Source organism: Leopardus geoffroyi, chromosome A2 (assembly GCF_018350155.1).
Source record: "Leopardus geoffroyi isolate Oge1 chromosome A2, O.geoffroyi_Oge1_pat1.0, whole genome shotgun sequence".
NCBI classification, from domain to species: Eukaryota; Metazoa; Chordata; class Mammalia; order Carnivora; family Felidae; genus Leopardus; species Leopardus geoffroyi.
This window is the reverse complement of record NC_059331.1, coordinates 70,705,906-70,725,471: the sequence shown is the minus strand read 5'-3', so window position 1 is coordinate 70,725,471 and position 19,566 is coordinate 70,705,906. Positions and strand designations below refer to the sequence as shown.

The window sequence follows — 19,566 nt, the reverse complement described above, 5'->3', positions numbered from 1 at the left end:
ATTAATCAGTCTCCTGTCATGTAGCCAGACACAACAGGCCATGTTGTGTGTTTGCACACCCATGGAAATCCCAGAGGAGCTAAAGCAGCAGAAACCGAGATCGCTGGTTGCAGAGACTGGGGTGAGGGAATGAGCCGTGGGTGATTAGTAGTCCACGTGTCTCTGTGATGGAAATGTTCTAGGAGTACAGAGTGGTCACGGGTGTCAAACCCTGCGAATGTACGTACTGACACTTGAAGTTGTAATTTCAAAGGATCAGAGTACATTTTTTGAAACTTAATTTATGTTTTAAGTATAAACCAATAGTACATAAGGACACTAAATACCTCTATACCCACTACTAAAATGAGAAAGAACGCAACGAAAAGGTCAGGGAATTCATCGTTTGGGGCTGCAGCCGACATGAGCCGCTGTTGGGGAGCTGAGGCTGGTTGCTCAGCTGCAGCAGGTGGTTGCTCCAGCCCTTCCGTGACCCCGCCGGCTGGGGCTGAGGGCTGCTCATGTTCTGGGGCCACCAAAGGGGCAGGTGGCTCTTCCAGCTCCTGACTGTCAGCCAGAGCTGGGAGTACCTCATGCCCTGGTGGGGACGCTGCCGTGAGGGTCTCCGATTCTCGTACACGCTGAGCTTCAGGAGAACTCGTGGCTTCAGGCAGCCTGGGCTGCGAGGCTGCAGTGGGCACCGCAGAGATAGCGGGGGCTCGCTCCCGAGGGACGTCTGGACGGGGCTCTAGAGCTGCTGCCAAAGCTTCAAGAATAGAAAGTGTCATCACCGTGATTGCCACTCCATGCCAGGAAACCTCTCCCGCACACATGGTCATCTGAGTCAAAGAACCCACCAGGAGGAAATCTGCCAGACGGCAGGCTAATGGAACAGTGACCTGAGACTAGTCCCTACGCCTGGCCCACCTGCAGTCTCGGGAAACATGTTCTCTGTGGCCTACCCCGTCCCCTCCACATGCCCACATCTCCCACCCAGAGTCCTCCTCGCCCAGAGACTCTGGCTCATTGGGCTCACGGTGTTTCCGCCATGAGTAGAGAAGGCGGGCGCGGCGCTGCAGCTCGGAGCCCGGCATGTGGACCCTTACATACGCCCGCAGCAGCCTCAAGCTGGTGAAGTCTGGAGGCTGGAAAAAGTCCTCGGGGTAGTGATCCAGCCAGGTGCCCAGGATGGAGGAGATGGCCCTGGGGATACAAAAGTAGCCAGAACAATCACCATGGGGTGTTCTTCCCACTGATGTCTCAGGACAGGCCTGTGGGACCTGGCCTCTATGCCTCCTGCTCCTGGACGTCCAGAGGGTGGTTCTATACGTTGCCCACCTGTGATTTGGCAGTCCCGCCTACGAGAGACCTGGTCACTGAAGAGGGACCGTCAAGATTCTGTTTGACGGGAACCCCTTAACCGATGATGTGGTCGTCTCTGTCCTTCTTGGGGAAGCCAGCCAGACTCCTCGCTGTGTTCCGCTGCCTACCTCCCACTGGAATTCAAGTCCGTGCGTGAGTGGAGGGGTGGTGTCGGGGTGAGTCAGTGCCTTCACTGCATACCCTAGCGCCCCATGAAAATCTGCACAAATACGGGACAAGAGGACTCTGTCTCTTACCTGGGCTTGCTGGGACCCTCCTGATGCCTTCAACGTGACGACCTGTGCCTCTGTGCTGCCTCATGCACTCAGTGCACATGTGGGTGTCCTCCCGCTGACACCGTTCTCCCATCGTGTGGGTGATAGGTGCTCCTTGAGCCCTCACTGTGTCTCCTGCACCCTTGCTAAGCACGCACTGTGGATGTTCCCCAAGGTGGTGAGCGCGATGCTCCCCAAAACCGTTATTCTGGGTCCCCTGATGGGGGTCTAGGCAAGGCTCTGAGTGGGAAGGGATGGGGTTGGACTCTCTTAAGGGTCTGACGCGGTCCTCCGGCGCCCTCTGCTGCCTCCCTGTGCCCACAGCCCATCCTCTACCAGACAGGACAGAACCCCTTTCCTTGCTTCCAAGAGAAAGCCCTCAGAACTTTGCCCTCTCACAGGACTCTCAGACGTGTGGGATGCTGGGTCCTGCAGCCCCTCCCACACGCAGTCTCAGCACTGCCCTCTTGGAGAAGGAAGGCCCTCCAGCCTGAGCTCAGCCTACTCACTGTTTCTCCTGCTCCCGGGGTCCGCCATCCTCCTCAGCGTCCGAATGGAAGCATCCGTATCTGGAGGAGGCCAGAAGGACATCATATGAGCTGTCCTGTGGATGCTACGTCTTGTCCTATCCAGAGTCACTGACTGCTGACTAGAATGGAGCTCTGGAGGGGAGGGTACTGTCCGCTCTGCGCATTGGATCCCAGTCAGCTCCTACAGAAGTGCCTGCACCTAGTGGGGCTTCCTGCGTGTTTGAAGAATGATGGGGCCCCAGTCAGCTCCGTCGCACATATTGGTGTGGGTCTGGGCGTCCTGCTCATCCTGGGCATCCTTGGCTGGTTTGAGCCAGGACTCAGACACACAGATAGAGCCTCCTAGCTCCTTTTCCAATGGGAAAACAGCCCAACTCAACACCTGGCGACAGTGAGGGATGAGGCAGAAAGTTGATCATGGGCAAGAGGACAAAGATGACCCGGCAGAGACGCAGCCCTGCCAGCAGAGCTTTCCACAGGCCAGGGTGACTTTCCCTGCAGTGCCCCCACTGAGGACCTGGAGTGTTTCCACCCGGATCAGAGGAACAAAGTGAGACGCCAGGACGTTTGGTGACTTCCCTGAGACTCAGAGCTTTCAGGGGCTGAATCACACTGGGCAGTGAAGGGCAGGGTGCTCACCTCATAAACAGTATGTCCAGGACCTGCTGGGTGGTAGCAAAAGCTCTGTACGTGCTCAAGAATGTGTAGAGGTAGAGGTAGGAGGGGTCTCCACCCAGGAAAGCAGGTACCAGGTGCTCCACTCGCTGTTCCAGTAGCATCCAGCCTCCTTCGATGGTCCATTCCTACAGAAAGGGAGAGTTTCGGTACACATGTACCGTTGCGTACAGTGATGAGAGACAAAATATTGGAATTGGCCCAGTCATTCAGCTTCTGGAGACGCAGAGTAAAGGATGATGTGTGGCCCCTGAGAATGCAGAAGGGGACAGGACTGTGCCTGTCCGCTGTGGGGACATCCCATAGTACAACACCATAGTCCTGGATGGATGCCCAACTTGTCACACTACTCGTGAACACAAACACAGTCACCTGCTGCACTCAAAGCCAAAGGAGCGTGAAGATGACACCATGTCTTGCGGGCCATTATTTCTTCAAAGAATATACATTTTTTTTTTTTTTTTGCCGTGTGTATTTGTTGTTTCCTATTTATTTTTTTGGAAAGAGCAAGAAGGGGAATCCTGACCAAGGATGGCTTCAAGCTGTCATTGCAGAGCCTGACTTGGGACTTGATCTCAAGAACCATGAGATCGTGACCTGAGCCAAATTCGACTCGGAAACTCGCCCACTGAGCCACCTTGGTGCCTGTCCTCATTATTTAAATCTTCATTTTAGTGAATACATGTCACCTGTAGGAAACCTTCCAGAACTTTATACTTTATTGCCTAATAGATTAGCGTAAATGGCATATTGACGGTTTCATTTGGGTATTTTTATAATATGCACGTTAGACCAATATCACCATGGCCAGTCGAGGAAAATGAAAGATTTTCAAGGTATTCGCTCTGGTCCAGACATTTCTCTTCTGGCTTCTGCTCTTGTGTCAAACCTCAGAGGGTCCCCATGCCAGATAATGAAGATATTTCAAGTGGGGGCTTCACCTAATCTTTGTTCTTTGAGGACTATTCCTCTGTCATAAAAAACATTAGTGCCACTGAGTATTTAAGCAATTATTAATCAGTCTCCTGTCATGTAGCCAGACACAACAGGCCATGTTGTGTGTTTGCACACCCATGGAAATCCCAGAGGAGCTAAAGCAGCAGAAACCGAGATCGCTGGTTGCAGAGACTGGGGTGAGGGAATGAGCCGTGGGTGATTAGTAGTCCACGTGTCTCTGTGATGGAAATGTTCTAGGAGTACAGAGTGGTCACGGGTGTCAAACCCTGCGAATGTACGTACTGACACTTGAAGTTGTAATTTCAAAGGATCAGAGTACATTTTTTGAAACTTAATTTATGTTTTAAGTATAAACCAATAGTACATAAGGACACTAAATACCTCTATACCCACTACTAAAATGAGAAAGAACGCAACGAAAAGGTCAGGGAATTCATCGTTTGGGGCTGCAGCCGACATGAGCCGCTGTTGGGGAGCTGAGGCTGGTTGCTCAGCTGCAGCAGGTGGTTGCTCCAGCCCTTCCGTGACCCCGCCGGCTGGGGCTGAGGGCTGCTCATGTTCTGGGGCCACCAAAGGGGCAGGTGGCTCTTCCAGCTCCTGACTGTCAGCCAGAGCTGGGAGTACCTCATGCCCTGGTGGGGACGCTGCCGTGAGGGTCTCCGATTCTCGTACACGCTGAGCTTCAGGAGAACTCGTGGCTTCAGGCAGCCTGGGCTGCAAGGCTGCAGTGGGCACCGCAGAGATAGCGGGGGCTCGCTCCCGAGGGACGTCTGGACGGGGCTCTAGAGCTGCTGCCAAAGCTTCAAGAATAGAAAGTGTCATCACCGTGATTGCCACTCCATGCCAGGAAACCTCTCCCGCACACATGGTCATCTGAGTCAAAGAACCCACCAGGAGGAAATCTGCCAGACGGCAGGCTAATGGAACAGTGACCTGAGACTAGTCCCTACGCCTGGCCCACCTGCAGTCTCGGGAAACATGTTCTCTGTGGCCTACCCCGTCCCCTCCACATGCCCACATCTCCCACCCAGAGTCCTCCTCGCCCAGAGACTCTGGCTCATTGGGCTCACGGTGTTTCCGCCATGAGTAGAGAAGGCGGGCGCGGCGCTGCAGCTCGGAGCCCGGCATGTGGACCCTTACATACGCCCGCAGCAGCCTCAAGCTGGTGAAGTCTGGAGGCTGGAAAAAGTCCTCGGGGTAGTGATCCAGCCAGGTGCCCAGGATGGAGGAGATGGCCCTGGGGATACAAAAGTAGCCAGAACAATCACCATGGGGTGTTCTTCCCACTGATGTCTCAGGACAGGCCTGTGGGACCTGGCCTCTATGCCTCCTGCTCCTGGACGTCCAGAGGGTGGTTCTATACGTTGCCCACCTGTGATTTGGCAGTCCCGCCTACGAGAGACCTGGTCACTGAAGAGGGACCGTCAAGATTCTGTTTGACGGGAACCCCTTAACCGATGATGTGGTCGTCTCTGTCCTTCTTGGGGAAGCCAGCCAGACTCCTCGCTGTGTCCCGCTGCCTACCTCCCACTGGAATTCAAGTCCGTGCGTGAGTGGAGGGGTGGTGTCGGGGTGAGTCGGTGCCTTCACTGCATACCCTAGCGCCCCATGAAAATCTGCACAAATACGGGACAAGAGGACTCTGTCTCTTACCTGGGCTTGCTGGGACCCTCCTGATGCCTTCAACGTGACGACCTGTGCCTCTGTGCTGCCTCATGCACTCAGTGCACATGTGGGTGTCCTCCCGCTGACACCGTTCTCCCATCGTGTGGGTGATAGGTGCTCCTTGAGCCCTCACTGTGTCTCCTGCACCCTTGCTAAGCACGCACTGTGGATGTTCCCCAAGGTGGTGAGCGCGATGCTCCCCAAAACCGTTATTCTGGGTCCCCTGATGGGGGTCTAGGCAAGGCTCTGAGTGGGAAGGGATGGGGTTGGACTCTCTTTAAGGGTCTGACGCGGTCCTCCGGCGCCCTCTGCTGCCTCCCTGTGCCCACAGCCCATCCTCTACCAGACAGGACAGAACCCCTTTCCTTGCTTCCAAGAGAAAGCCCTCAGAACTTTGCCCTCTCACAGGACTCTCAGACGTGTGGGATGCTGGGTCCTGCAGCCCCTCCCACGCGCAGTCTCAGCACTGCCCTCTTGGAGAAGGAAGGCCCTCCAGCCTGAGCTCAGCCTACTCACTGTTTCTCCTGCTCCCGGGGTCCGCCATCCTCCTCAGCGTCCGAATGGAAGCATCCGTATCTGGAGGAGGCCAGAAGGACATCATATGAGCTGTCCTGTGGATGCTACGTCTTGTCCTATCCAGAGTCACTGACTGCTGACTAGAATGGAGCTCTGGAGGGGAGGGTACTGTCCGCTCTGCGCATTGGATCCCAGTCAGCTCCTACAGAAGTGCCTGCACCTAGTGGGGCTTCCTGCGTGTTTGAAGAATGATGGGGCCCCAGTCAGCTCCGTCGCACATATTGGTGTGGGTCTGGGCGTCCTGCTCATCCTGGGCATCCTTGGCTGGTTTGAGCCAGGACTCAGACACACAGATAGAGCCTCCTAGCTCCTTTTCCAATGGGAAAACAGCCCAACTCAACACCTGGCGACAGTGAGGGATGAGGCAGAAAGTTGATCATGGGCAAGAGGACAAAGATGACCCGGCAGAGACGCAGCCCTGCCAGCAGAGCTTTCCACAGGCCAGGGTGACTTTCCCTGCAGTGCCCCCACTGAGGACCTGGAGTGTTTCCACCCGGATCAGAGGAACAAAGTGAGACGCCAGGACGTTTGGTGACTTCCCTGAGACTCAGAGCTTTCAGGGGCTGAATCACACTGGGCAGTGAAGGGCAGGGTGCTCACCTCATAAACAGTATGTCCAGGACCTGCTGGGTGGTAGCAAAAGCTCTGTACGTGCTCAAGAATGTGTAGAGGTAGAGGTAGGAGGGGTCTCCACCCAGGAAAGCAGGTACCAGGTGCTCCACTCGCTGTTCCAGTAGCATCCAGCCTCCTTCGATGGTCCATTCCTACAGAAAGGGAGAGTTTCGGTACACATGTACCGTTGCGTACAGTGATGAGAGACAAAATATTGGAATTGGCCCAGTCATTCAGCTTCTGGAGACGCAGAGTAAAGGATGATGTGTGGCCCCTGAGAATGCAGAAGGGGACAGGACTGTGCCTGTCCGCTGTGGGGACATCCCATAGTACAACACCATAGTCCTGGATGGATGCCCAACTTGTCACACTACTCGTGAACACAAACACAGTCACCTGCTGCACTCAAAGCCAAAGGAGCGTGAAGATGACACCATGTCTTGCGGGCCATTATTTCTTCAAAGAATATACATTTTTTTTTTTTTTTTGCCGTGTGTATTTGTTGTTTCCTATTTATTTTTTTGGAAAGAGCAAGAAGGGGAATCCTGACCAAGGATGGCTTCAAGCTGTCATTGCAGAGCCTGACTTGGGACTTGATCTCAAGAACCATGAGATCGTGACCTGAGCCAAATTCGACTCGGAAACTCGCCCACTGAGCCACCTTGGTGCCTGTCCTCATTATTTAAATCTTCATTTTAGTGAATACATGTCACCTGTAGGAAACCTTCCAGAACTTTATACTTTATCGCCTAATAGATTAGCGTAAATGGCATATTGACGGTTTCATTTGGGTATTTTTATAATATGCACGTTAGACCAATATCACCATGGCCAGTCGAGGAAAATGAAAGATTTTCAAGGTATTCGCTCTGGTCCAGACATTTCTCTTCTGGCTTCTGCTCTTGTGTCAAACCTCAGAGGGTCCCCATGCCAGATAATGAAGATATTTCAAGTGGGGGCTTCACCTAATCTTTGTTCTTTGAGGACTATTCCTCTGTCATAAAAAACATTAGTGCCACTGAGTATTTAAGCAATTATTAATCAGTCTCCTGTCATGTAGCCAGACACAACAGGCCATGTTGTGTGTTTGCACACCCATGGAAATCCCAGAGGAGCTAAAGCAGCAGAAACCGAGATCGCTGGTTGCAGAGACTGGGGTGAGGGAATGAGCCGTGGGTGATTAGTAGTCCACGTGTCTCTGTGATGGAAATGTTCTAGGAGTACAGAGTGGTCACGGGTGTCAAACCCTGCGAATGTACGTACTGACACTTGAAGTTGTAATTTCAAAGGATCAGAGTACATTTTTAAACTTAATTTATGTTTTAAGTATAAACCAATAGTACATAAGGACACTAAATACCTCTATACCCACTACTAAAATGAGAAAGAACGCAACGAAAAGGTCAGGGAATTCATCGTTTGGGGCTGCAGCCGACATGAGCCGCTGTTGGGGAGCTGAGGCTGGTTGCTCAGCTGCAGCAGGTGGTTGCTCCAGCCCTTCCGTGACCCCGCCGGCTGGGGCTGAGGGCTGCTCATGTTCTGGGGCCACCAAAGGGGCAGGTGGCTCTTCCAGCTCCTGACTGTCAGCCAGAGCTGGGAGTACCTCATGCCCTGGTGGGGACGCTGCCGTGAGGGTCTCCGATTCTCGTACACGCTGAGCTTCAGGAGAACTCGTGGCTTCAGGCAGCCTGGGCTGCGAGGCTGCAGTGGGCACCGCAGAGATAGCGGGGGCTCGCTCCCGAGGGACGTCTGGACGGGGCTCTAGAGCTGCTGCCAAAGCTTCAAGAATAGAAAGTGTCATCACCGTGATTGCCACTCCATGCCAGGAAACCTCTCCCGCACACATGGTCATCTGAGTCAAAGAACCCACCAGGAGGAAATCTGCCAGACGGCAGGCTAATGGAACAGTGACCTGAGACTAGTCCCTACGCCTGGCCCACCTGCAGTCTCGGGAAACATGTTCTCTGTGGCCTACCCCGTCCCCTCCACATGCCCACATCTCCCACCCAGAGTCCTCCTCGCCCAGAGACTCTGGCTCATTGGGCTCACGGTGTTTCCGCCATGAGTAGAGAAGGCGGGCGCGGCGCTGCAGCTCGGAGCCCGGCATGTGGACCCTTACATACGCCCGCAGCAGCCTCAAGCTGGTGAAGTCTGGAGGCTGGAAAAAGTCCTCGGGGTAGTGATCCAGCCAGGTGCCCAGGATGGAGGAGATGGCCCTGGGGATACAAAAGTAGCCAGAACAATCACCATGGGGTGTTCTTCCCACTGATGTCTCAGGACAGGCCTGTGGGACCTGGCCTCTATGCCTCCTGCTCCTGGACGTCCAGAGGGTGGTTCTATACGTTGCCCACCTGTGATTTGGCAGTCCCGCCTACGAGAGACCTGGTCACTGAAGAGGGACCGTCAAGATTCTGTTTGACGGGAACCCCTTAACCGATGATGTGGTCGTCTCTGTCCTTCTTGGGGAAGCCAGCCAGACTCCTCGCTGTGTCCCGCTGCCTACCTCCCACTGGAATTCAAGTCCGTGCGTGAGTGGAGGGGTGGTGTCGGGGTGAGTCGGTGCCTTCACTGCATACCCTAGCGCCCCATGAAAATCTGCACAAATACGGGACAAGAGGACTCTGTCTCTTACCTGGGCTTGCTGGGACCCTCCTGATGCCTTCAACGTGACGACCTGTGCCTCTGTGCTGCCTCATGCACTCAGTGCACATGTGGGTGTCCTCCCGCTGACACCGTTCTCCCATCGTGTGGGTGATAGGTGCTCCTTGAGCCCTCACTGTGTCTCCTGCACCCTTGCTAAGCACGCACTGTGGATGTTCCCCAAGGTGGTGAGCGCGATGCTCCCCAAAACCGTTATTCTGGGTCCCCTGATGGGGGTCTAGGCAAGGCTCTGAGTGGGAAGGGATGGGGTTGGACTCTCTTTAAGGGTCTGACGCGGTCCTCCGGCGCCCTCTGCTGCCTCCCTGTGCCCACAGCCCATCCTCTACCAGACAGGACAGAACCCCTTTCCTTGCTTCCAAGAGAAAGCCCTCAGAACTTTGCCCTCTCACAGGACTCTCAGACGTGTGGGATGCTGGGTCCTGCAGCCCCTCCCACGCGCAGTCTCAGCACTGCCCTCTTGGAGAAGGAAGGCCCTCCAGCCTGAGCTCAGCCTACTCACTGTTTCTCCTGCTCCCGGGGTCCGCCATCCTCCTCAGCGTCCGAATGGAAGCATCCGTATCTGGAGGAGGCCAGAAGGACATCATATGAGCTGTCCTGTGGATGCTACGTCTTGTCCTATCCAGAGTCACTGACTGCTGACTAGAATGGAGCTCTGGAGGGGAGGGTACTGTCCGCTCTGCGCATTGGATCCCAGTCAGCTCCTACAGAAGTGCCTGCACCTAGTGGGGCTTCCTGCGTGTTTGAAGAATGATGGGGCCCCAGTCAGCTCCGTCGCACATATTGGTGTGGGTCTGGGCGTCCTGCTCATCCTGGGCATCCTTGGCTGGTTTGAGCCAGGACTCAGACACACAGATAGAGCCTCCTAGCTCCTTTTCCAATGGGAAAACAGCCCAACTCAACACCTGGCGACAGTGAGGGATGAGGCAGAAAGTTGATCATGGGCAAGAGGACAAAGATGACCCGGCAGAGACGCAGCCCTGCCAGCAGAGCTTTCCACAGGCCAGGGTGACTTTCCCTGCAGTGCCCCCACTGAGGACCTGGAGTGTTTCCACCCGGATCAGAGGAACAAAGTGAGACGCCAGGACGTTTGGTGACTTCCCTGAGACTCAGAGCTTTCAGGGGCTGAATCACACTGGGCAGTGAAGGGCAGGGTGCTCACCTCATAAACAGTATGTCCAGGACCTGCTGGGTGGTAGCAAAAGCTCTGTACGTGCTCAAGAATGTGTAGAGGTAGAGGTAGGAGGGGTCTCCACCCAGGAAAGCAGGTACCAGGTGCTCCACTCGCTGTTCCAGTAGCATCCAGCCTCCTTCGATGGTCCATTCCTACAGAAAGGGAGAGTTTCGGTACACATGTACCGTTGCGTACAGTGATGAGAGACAAAATATTGGAATTGGCCCAGTCATTCAGCTTCTGGAGACGCAGAGTAAAGGATGATATGTGGCCCCTGAGAATGCAGAAGGGGACAGGACTGTGCCTGTCCGCTGTGGGGACATCCCATAGTACAACACCATAGTCCTGGATGGATGCCCAACTTGTCACACTACTCGTGAACACAAACACAGTCACCTGCTGCACTCAAAGCCAAAGGAGCGTGAAGATGACACCATGTCTTGCGGGCCATTATTTCTTCAAAGAATATACATTTTTTTTTTTTTTTTGCCGTGTGTATTTGTTGTTTCCTATTTATTTTTTTGGAAAGAGCAAGAAGGGGAATCCTGACCAAGGATGGCTTCAAGCTGTCATTGCAGAGCCTGACTTGGGACTTGATCTCAAGAACCATGAGATCGTGACCTGAGCCAAATTCGACTCGGAAACTCGCCCACTGAGCCACCTTGGTGCCTGTCCTCATTATTTAAATCTTCATTTTAGTGAATACATGTCACCTGTAGGAAACCTTCCAGAACTTTATACTTTATCGCCTAATAGATTAGCGTAAATGGCATATTGACGGTTTCATTTGGGTATTTTTATAATATGCACGTTAGACCAATATCACCATGGCCAGTCGAGGAAAATGAAAGATTTTCAAGGTATTCGCTCTGGTCCAGACATTTCTCTTCTGGCTTCTGCTCTTGTGTCAAACCTCAGAGGGTCCCCATGCCAGATAATGAAGATATTTCAAGTGGGGGCTTCACCTAATCTTTGTTCTTTGAGGACTATTCCTCTGTCATAAAAAACATTAGTGCCACTGAGTATTTAAGCAATTATTAATCAGTCTCCTGTCATGTAGCCAGACACAACAGGCCATGTTGTGTGTTTGCACACCCATGGAAATCCCAGAGGAGCTAAAGCAGCAGAAACCGAGATCGCTGGTTGCAGAGACTGGGGTGAGGGAATGAGCCGTGGGTGATTAGTAGTCCACGTGTCTCTGTGATGGAAATGTTCTAGGAGTACAGAGTGGTCACGGGTGTCAAACCCTGCGAATGTACGTACTGACACTTGAAGTTGTAATTTCAAAGGATCAGAGTACATTTTTTGAAACTTAATTTATGTTTTAAGTATAAACCAATAGTACATAAGGACACTAAATACCTCTATACCCACTACTAAAATGAGAAAGAACGCAACGAAAAGGTCAGGGAATTCATCGTTTGGGGCTGCAGCCGACATGAGCCGCTGTTGGGGAGCTGAGGCTGGTTGCTCAGCTGCAGCAGGTGGTTGCTCCAGCCCTTCCGTGACCCCGCCGGCTGGGGCTGAGGGCTGCTCATGTTCTGGGGCCACCAAAGGGGCAGGTGGCTCTTCCAGCTCCTGACTGTCAGCCAGAGCTGGGAGTACCTCATGCCCTGGTGGGGACGCTGCCGTGAGGGTCTCCGATTCTCGTACACGCTGAGCTTCAGGAGAACTCGTGGCTTCAGGCAGCCTGGGCTGCGAGGCTGCAGTGGGCACCGCAGAGATAGCGGGGGCTCGCTCCCGAGGGACGTCTGGACGGGGCTCTAGAGCTGCTGCCAAAGCTTCAAGAATAGAAAGTGTCATCACCGTGATTGCCACTCCATGCCAGGAAACCTCTCCCGCACACATGGTCATCTGAGTCAAAGAACCCACCAGGAGGAAATCTGCCAGACGGCAGGCTAATGGAACAGTGACCTGAGACTAGTCCCTACGCCTGGCCCACCTGCAGTCTCGGGAAACATGTTCTCTGTGGCCTACCCCGTCCCCTCCACATGCCCACATCTCCCACCCAGAGTCCTCCTCGCCCAGAGACTCTGGCTCATTGGGCTCACGGTGTTTCCGCCATGAGTAGAGAAGGCGGGCGCGGCGCTGCAGCTCGGAGCCCGGCATGTGGACCCTTACATACGCCCGCAGCAGCCTCAAGCTGGTGAAGTCTGGAGGCTGGAAAAAGTCCTCGGGGTAGTGATCCAGCCAGGTGCCCAGGATGGAGGAGATGGCCCTGGGGATACAAAAGTAGCCAGAACAATCACCATGGGGTGTTCTTCCCACTGATGTCTCAGGACAGGCCTGTGGGACCTGGCCTCTATGCCTCCTGCTCCTGGACGTCCAGAGGGTGGTTCTATACGTTGCCCACCTGTGATTTGGCAGTCCCGCCTACGAGAGACCTGGTCACTGAAGAGGGACCGTCAAGATTCTGTTTGACGGGAACCCCTTAACCGATGATGTGGTCGTCTCTGTCCTTCTTGGGGAAGCCAGCCAGACTCCTCGCTGTGTCCCGCTGCCTACCTCCCACTGGAATTCAAGTCCGTGCGTGAGTGGAGGGGTGGTGTCGGGGTGAGTCGGTGCCTTCACTGCATACCCTAGCGCCCCATGAAAATCTGCACAAATACGGGACAAGAGGACTCTGTCTCTTACCTGGGCTTGCTGGGACCCTCCTGATGCCTTCAACGTGACGACCTGTGCCTCTGTGCTGCCTCATGCACTCAGTGCACATGTGGGTGTCCTCCCGCTGACACCGTTCTCCCATCGTGTGGGTGATAGGTGCTCCTTGAGCCCTCACTGTGTCTCCTGCACCCTTGCTAAGCACGCACTGTGGATGTTCCCCAAGGTGGTGAGCGCGATGCTCCCCAAAACCGTTATTCTGGGTCCCCTGATGGGGGTCTAGGCAAGGCTCTGAGTGGGAAGGGATGGGGTTGGACTCTCTTTAAGGGTCTGACGCGGTCCTCCGGCGCCCTCTGCTGCCTCCCTGTGCCCACAGCCCATCCTCTACCAGACAGGACAGAACCCCTTTCCTTGCTTCCAAGAGAAAGCCCTCAGAACTTTGCCCTCTCACAGGACTCTCAGACGTGTGGGATGCTGGGTCCTGCAGCCCCTCCCACGCGCAGTCTCAGCACTGCCCTCTTGGAGAAGGAAGGCCCTCCAGCCTGAGCTCAGCCTACTCACTGTTTCTCCTGCTCCCGGGGTCCGCCATCCTCCTCAGCGTCCGAATGGAAGCATCCGTATCTGGAGGAGGCCAGAAGGACATCATATGAGCTGTCCTGTGGATGCTACGTCTTGTCCTATCCAGAGTCACTGACTGCTGACTAGAATGGAGCTCTGGAGGGGAGGGTACTGTCCGCTCTGCGCATTGGATCCCAGTCAGCTCCTACAGAAGTGCCTGCACCTAGTGGGGCTTCCTGCGTGTTTGAAGAATGATGGGGCCCCAGTCAGCTCCGTCGCACATATTGGTGTGGGTCTGGGCGTCCTGCTCATCCTGGGCATCCTTGGCTGGTTTGAGCCAGGACTCAGACACACAGATAGAGCCTCCTAGCTCCTTTTCCAATGGGAAAACAGCCCAACTCAACACCTGGCGACAGTGAGGGATGAGGCAGAAAGTTGATCATGGGCAAGAGGACAAAGATGACCCGGCAGAGACGCAGCCCTGCCAGCAGAGCTTTCCACAGGCCAGGGTGACTTTCCCTGCAGTGCCCCCACTGAGGACCTGGAGTGTTTCCACCCGGATCAGAGGAACAAAGTGAGACGCCAGGACGTTTGGTGACTTCCCTGAGACTCAGAGCTTTCAGGGGCTGAATCACACTGGGCAGTGAAGGGCAGGGTGCTCACCTCATAAACAGTATGTCCAGGACCTGCTGGGTGGTAGCAAAAGCTCTGTACGTGCTCAAGAATGTGTAGAGGTAGAGGTAGGAGGGGTCTCCACCCAGGAAAGCAGGTACCAGGTGCTCCACTCGCTGTTCCAGTAGCATCCAGCCTCCTTCGATGGTCCATTCCTACAGAAAGGGAGAGTTTCGGTACACATGTACCGTTGCGTACAGTGATGAGAGACAAAATATTGGAATTGGCCCAGTCATTCAGCTTCTGGAGACGCAGAGTAAAGGATGATATGTGGCCCCTGAGAATGCAGAAGGGGACAGGACTGTGCCTGTCCGCTGTGGGGACATCCCATAGTACAACACCATAGTCCTGGATGGATGCCCAACTTGTCACACTACTCGTGAACACAAACACAGTCACCTGCTGCACTCAAAGCCAAAGGAGCGTGAAGATGACACCATGTCTTGCGGGCCATTATTTCTTCAAAGAATATACATTTTTTTTTTTTTTTTTGCCGTGTGTATTTGTTGTTTCCTATTTATTTTTTTGGAAAGAGCAAGAAGGGGAATCCTGACCAAGGATGGCTTCAAGCTGTCATTGCAGAGCCTGACTTGGGACTTGATCTCAAGAACCATGAGATCGTGACCTGAGCCAAATTCGACTCGGAAACTCGCCCACTGAGCCACCTTGGTGCCTGTCCTCATTATTTAAATCTTCATTTTAGTGAATACATGTCACCTGTAGGAAACCTTCCAGAACTTTATACTTTATCGCCTAATAGATTAGCGTAAATGGCATATTGACGGTTTCATTTGGGTATTTTTATAATATGCACGTTAGACCAATATCACCATGGCCAGTCGAGGAAAATGAAAGATTTTCAAGGTATTCGCTCTGGTCCAGACATTTCTCTTCTGGCTTCTGCTCTTGTGTCAAACCTCAGAGGGTCCCCATGCCAGATAATGAAGATATTTCAAGTGGGGGCTTCACCTAATCTTTGTTCTTTGAGGACTATTCCTCTGTCATAAAAAACATTAGTGCCACTGAGTATTTAAGCAATTATTAATCAGTCTCCTGTCATGTAGCCAGACACAACAGGCCATGTTGTGTGTTTGCACACCCATGGAAATCCCAGAGGAGCTAAAGCAGCAGAAACCGAGATCGCTGGTTGCAGAGACTGGGGTGAGGGAATGAGCCGTGGGTGATTAGTAGTCCACGTGTCTCTGTGATGGAAATGTTCTAGGAGTACAGAGTGGTCACGGGTGTCAAACCCTGCGAATGTACGTACTGACACTTGAAGTTGTAATTTCAAAGGATCAGAGTACATTTTTTGAAACTTAATTTATGTTTTAAGTATAAACCAATAGTACATAAGGACACTAAATACCTCTATACCCACTACTAAAATGAGAAAGAACGCAACGAAAAGGTCAGGGAATTCATCGTTTGGGGCTGCAGCCGACATGAGCCGCTGTTGGGGAGCTGAGGCTGGTTGCTCAGCTGCAGCAGGTGGTTGCTCCAGCCCTTCCGTGACCCCGCCGGCTGGGGCTGAGGGCTGCTCATGTTCTGGGGCCACCAAAGGGGCAGGTGGCTCTTCCAGCTCCTGACTGTCAGCCAGAGCTGGGAGTACCTCATGCCCTGGTGGGGACGCTGCCGTGAGGGTCTCCGATTCTCGTACACGCTGAGCTTCAGGAGAACTCGTGGCTTCAGGCAGCCTGGGCTGCGAGGCTGCAGTGGGCACCGCAGAGATAGCGGGGGCTCGCTCCCGAGGGACGTCTGGACGGGGCTCTAGAGCTGCTGCCAAAGCTTCAAGAATAGAAAGTGTCATCACCGTGATTGCCACTCCATGCCAGGAAACCTCTCCCGCACACATGGTCATCTGAGTCAAAGAACCCACCAGGAGGAAATCTGCCAGACGGCAGGCTAATGGAACAGTGACCTGAGACTAGTCCCTACGCCTGGCCCACCTGCAGTCTCGGGAAACATGTTCTCTGTGGCCTACCCCGTCCCCTCCACATGCCCACATCTCCCACCCAGAGTCCTCCTCGCCCAGAGACTCTGGCTCATTGGGCTCACGGTGTTTCCGCCATGAGTAGAGAAGGCGGGCGCGGCGCTGCAGCTCGGAGCCCGGCATGTGGACCCTTACATACGCCCGCAGCAGCCTCAAGCTGGTGAAGTCTGGAGGCTGGAAAAAGTCCTCGGGGTAGTGATCCAGCCAGGTGCCCAGGATGGAGGAGATGGCCCTGGGGATACAAAAGTAGCCAGAACAATCACCATGGGGTGTTCTTCCCACTGATGTCTCAGGACAGGCCTGTGGGACCTGGCCTCTATGCCTCCTGCTCCTGGACGTCCAGAGGGTGGTTCTATACGTTGCCCACCTGTGATTTGGCAGTCCCGCCTACGAGAGACCTGGTCACTGAAGAGGGACCGTCAAGATTCTGTTTGACGGGAACCCCTTAACCGATGATGTGGTCGTCTCTGTCCTTCTTGGGGAAGCCAGCCAGACTCCTCGCTGTGTCCCGCTGCCTACCTCCCACTGGAATTCAAGTCCGTGCGTGAGTGGAGGGGTGGTGTCGGGGTGAGTCGGTGCCTTCACTGCATACCCTAGCGCCCCATGAAAATCTGCACAAATACGGGACAAGAGGACTCTGTCTCTTACCTGGGCTTGCTGGGACCCTCCTGATGCCTTCAACGTGACGACCTGTGCCTCTGTGCTGCCTCATGCACTCAGTGCACATGTGGGTGTCCTCCCGCTGACACCGTTCTCCCATCGTGTGGGTGATAGGTGCTCCTTGAGCCCTCACTGTGTCTCCTGCACCCTTGCTAAGCACGCACTGTGGATGTTCCCCAAGGTGGTGAGCGCGATGCTCCCCAAAACCGTTATTCTGGGTCCCCTGATGGGGGTCTAGGCAAGGCTCTGAGTGGGAAGGGATGGGGTTGGACTCTCTTTAAGGGTCTGACGCGGTCCTCCGGCGCCCTCTGCTGCCTCCCTGTGCCCACAGCCCATCCTCTACCAGACAGGACAGAACCCCTTTCCTTGCTTCCAAGAGAAAGCCCTCAGAACTTTGCCCTCTCACAGGACTCTCAGACGTGTGGGATGCTGGGTCCTGCAGCCCCTCCCACGCGCAGTCTCAGCACTGCCCTCTTGGAGAAGGAAGGCCCTCCAGCCTGAGCTCAGCCTACTCACTGTTTCTCCTGCTCCCGGGGTCCGCCATCCTCCTCAGCGTCCGAATGGAAGCATCCGTATCTGGAGGAGGCCAGAAGGACATCATATGAGCTGTCCTGTGGATGCTACGTCTTGTCCTATCCAGAGTCACTGACTGCTGACTAGAATGGAGCTCTGGAGGGGAGGGTACTGTCCGCTCTGCGCATTGGATCCCAGTCAGCTCCTACAGAAGTGCCTGCACCTAGTGGGGCTTCCTGCGTGTTTGAAGAATGATGGGGCCCCAGTCAGCTCCGTCGCACATATTGGTGTGGGTCTGGGCGTCCTGCTCATCCTGGGCATCCTTGGCTGGTTTGAGCCAGGACTCAGACACACAGATAGAGCCTCCTAGCTCCTTTTCCAATGGGAAAACAGCCCAACTCAACACCTGGCGACAGTGAGGGATGAGGCAGAAAGTTGATCATGGGCAAGAGGACAAAGATGACCCGGCAGAGACGCAGCCCTGCCAGCAGAGCTTTCCACAGGCCAGGGTGACTTTCCCTGCAGTGCCCCCACTGAGGACCTGGAGTGTTTCCACCCGGATCAGAGGAACAAAGTGAGACGCCAGGACGTTTGGTGACTTCCCTGAGACTCAGAGCTTTCAGGGGCTGAATCACACTGGGCAGTGAAGGGCAGGGTGCTCACCTCATAAACAGTATGTCCAGGACCTGCTGGGTGGTAGCAAAAGCTCTGTACGTGCTCAAGAATGTGTAGAGGTAGAGGTAGGAGGGGTCTCCACCCAGGAAAGCAGGTACCAGGTGCTCCACTCGCTGTTCCAGTAGCATCCAGCCTCCTTCGATGGTCCATTCCTACAGAAAGGGAGAGTTTCGGTACACATGTACCGTTGCGTACAGTGATGAGAGACAAAATATTGGAATTGGCCCAGTCATTCAGCTTCTGGAGACGCAGAGTAAAGGATGATATGTGGCCCCTGAGAATGCAGAAGGGGACAGGACTGTGCCTGTCCGCTGTGGGGACATCCCATAGTACAACACCATAGTCCTGGATGGATGCCCAACTTGTCACACTACTCGTGAACACAAACACAGTCACCTGCTGCACTCAAAGCCAAAGGAGCGTGAAGATGACACCATGTCTTGCGGGCCATTATTTCTTCAAAGAATATACATTTTTTTTTTTTTTTTGCCGTGTGTATTTGTTGTTTCCTATTTATTTTTTTGGAAAGAGCAAGAAGGGGAATCCTGACCAAGGATGGCTTCAAGCTGTCATTGCAGAGCCTGACTTGGGACTTGATCTCAAGAACCATGAGATCGTGACCTGAGCCAAATTCGACTCGGAAACTCGCCCACTGAGCCACCTTGGTGCCTGTCCTCATTATTTAAATCTTCATTTTAGTGAATACATGTCACCTGTAGGAAACCTTCCAGAACTTTATACTTTATCGCCTAATAGATTAGCGTAAATGGCATATTGACGGTTTCATTTGGGTATTTTTATAATATGCACGTTAGACCAATATCACCATGGCCAGTCGAGGAAAATGAAAGATTTTCAAGGTATTCGCTCTGGTCCAGACATTTCTCTTCTGGCTTCTGCTCTTGTGTCAAACCTCAGAGGGTCCCCATGCCAGATAATGAAGATATTTCAAGTGGGGGCTTCACCTAATCTTTGTTCTTTGAGGACTATTCCTCTGTCATAAAAAACATTAGTGCCACTGAGTATTTAAGCAATTATTAATCAGTCTCCTGTCATGTAGCCAGACACAACAGGCCATGTTGTGTGTTTGCACACCCATGGAAATCCCAGAGGAGCTAAAGCAGCAGAAACCGAGATCGCTGGTTGCAGAGACTGGGGTGAGGGAATGAGCCGTGGGTGATTAGTAGTCCACGTGTCTCTGTGATGGAAATGTTCTAGGAGTACAGAGTGGTCACGGGTGTCAAACCCTGCGAATGTACGTACTGACACTTGAAGTTGTAATTTCAAAGGATCAGAGTACATTTTTTGAAACTTAATTTATGTTTTAAGTATAAACCAATAGTACATAAGGACACTAAATACCTCTATACCCACTACTAAAATGAGAAAGAACGCAACGAAAAGGTCAGGGAATTCATCGTTTGGGGCTGCAGC

The 19,566-nt window shown here is 53.6% G+C and overlaps 1 protein-coding gene across 1 annotated transcript in view; it reads right to left on the bottom strand.

Moving 5' to 3' along the window:
- Positions 1–220: 220 nt before the first annotated feature.
- The window catches only part of LOC123606212, a 102,759-nt gene continuing 83,413 nt past the window's right edge, over positions 221–19,566 (bottom strand). The window contains exons 11-30 of the mRNA XM_045494311.1: positions 18,121–18,284; positions 17,461–17,520; positions 16,350–16,516; positions 15,904–16,079; positions 14,286–14,449; positions 13,626–13,685; positions 12,515–12,681; positions 12,069–12,244; positions 10,452–10,615; positions 9,792–9,851; positions 8,681–8,847; positions 8,235–8,410; positions 6,620–6,783; positions 5,960–6,019; positions 4,849–5,015; positions 4,403–4,578; positions 2,786–2,949; positions 2,126–2,185; positions 1,016–1,182; positions 221–745 (exon numbers count right to left, since the gene is read on the bottom strand). Coding sequence (XP_045350267.1) covers positions 282–745; positions 1,016–1,182; positions 2,126–2,185; positions 2,786–2,949; positions 4,403–4,578; positions 4,849–5,015; positions 5,960–6,019; positions 6,620–6,783; positions 8,235–8,410; positions 8,681–8,847; positions 9,792–9,851; positions 10,452–10,615; positions 12,069–12,244; positions 12,515–12,681; positions 13,626–13,685; positions 14,286–14,449; positions 15,904–16,079; positions 16,350–16,516; positions 17,461–17,520; positions 18,121–18,284 — 3,123 coding nt within the window. The 3' untranslated portion in view covers positions 221–281. The remainder of the gene's footprint in view (positions 746–1,015; positions 1,183–2,125; positions 2,186–2,785; positions 2,950–4,402; positions 4,579–4,848; positions 5,016–5,959; positions 6,020–6,619; positions 6,784–8,234; positions 8,411–8,680; positions 8,848–9,791; positions 9,852–10,451; positions 10,616–12,068; positions 12,245–12,514; positions 12,682–13,625; positions 13,686–14,285; positions 14,450–15,903; positions 16,080–16,349; positions 16,517–17,460; positions 17,521–18,120; positions 18,285–19,566) is intronic.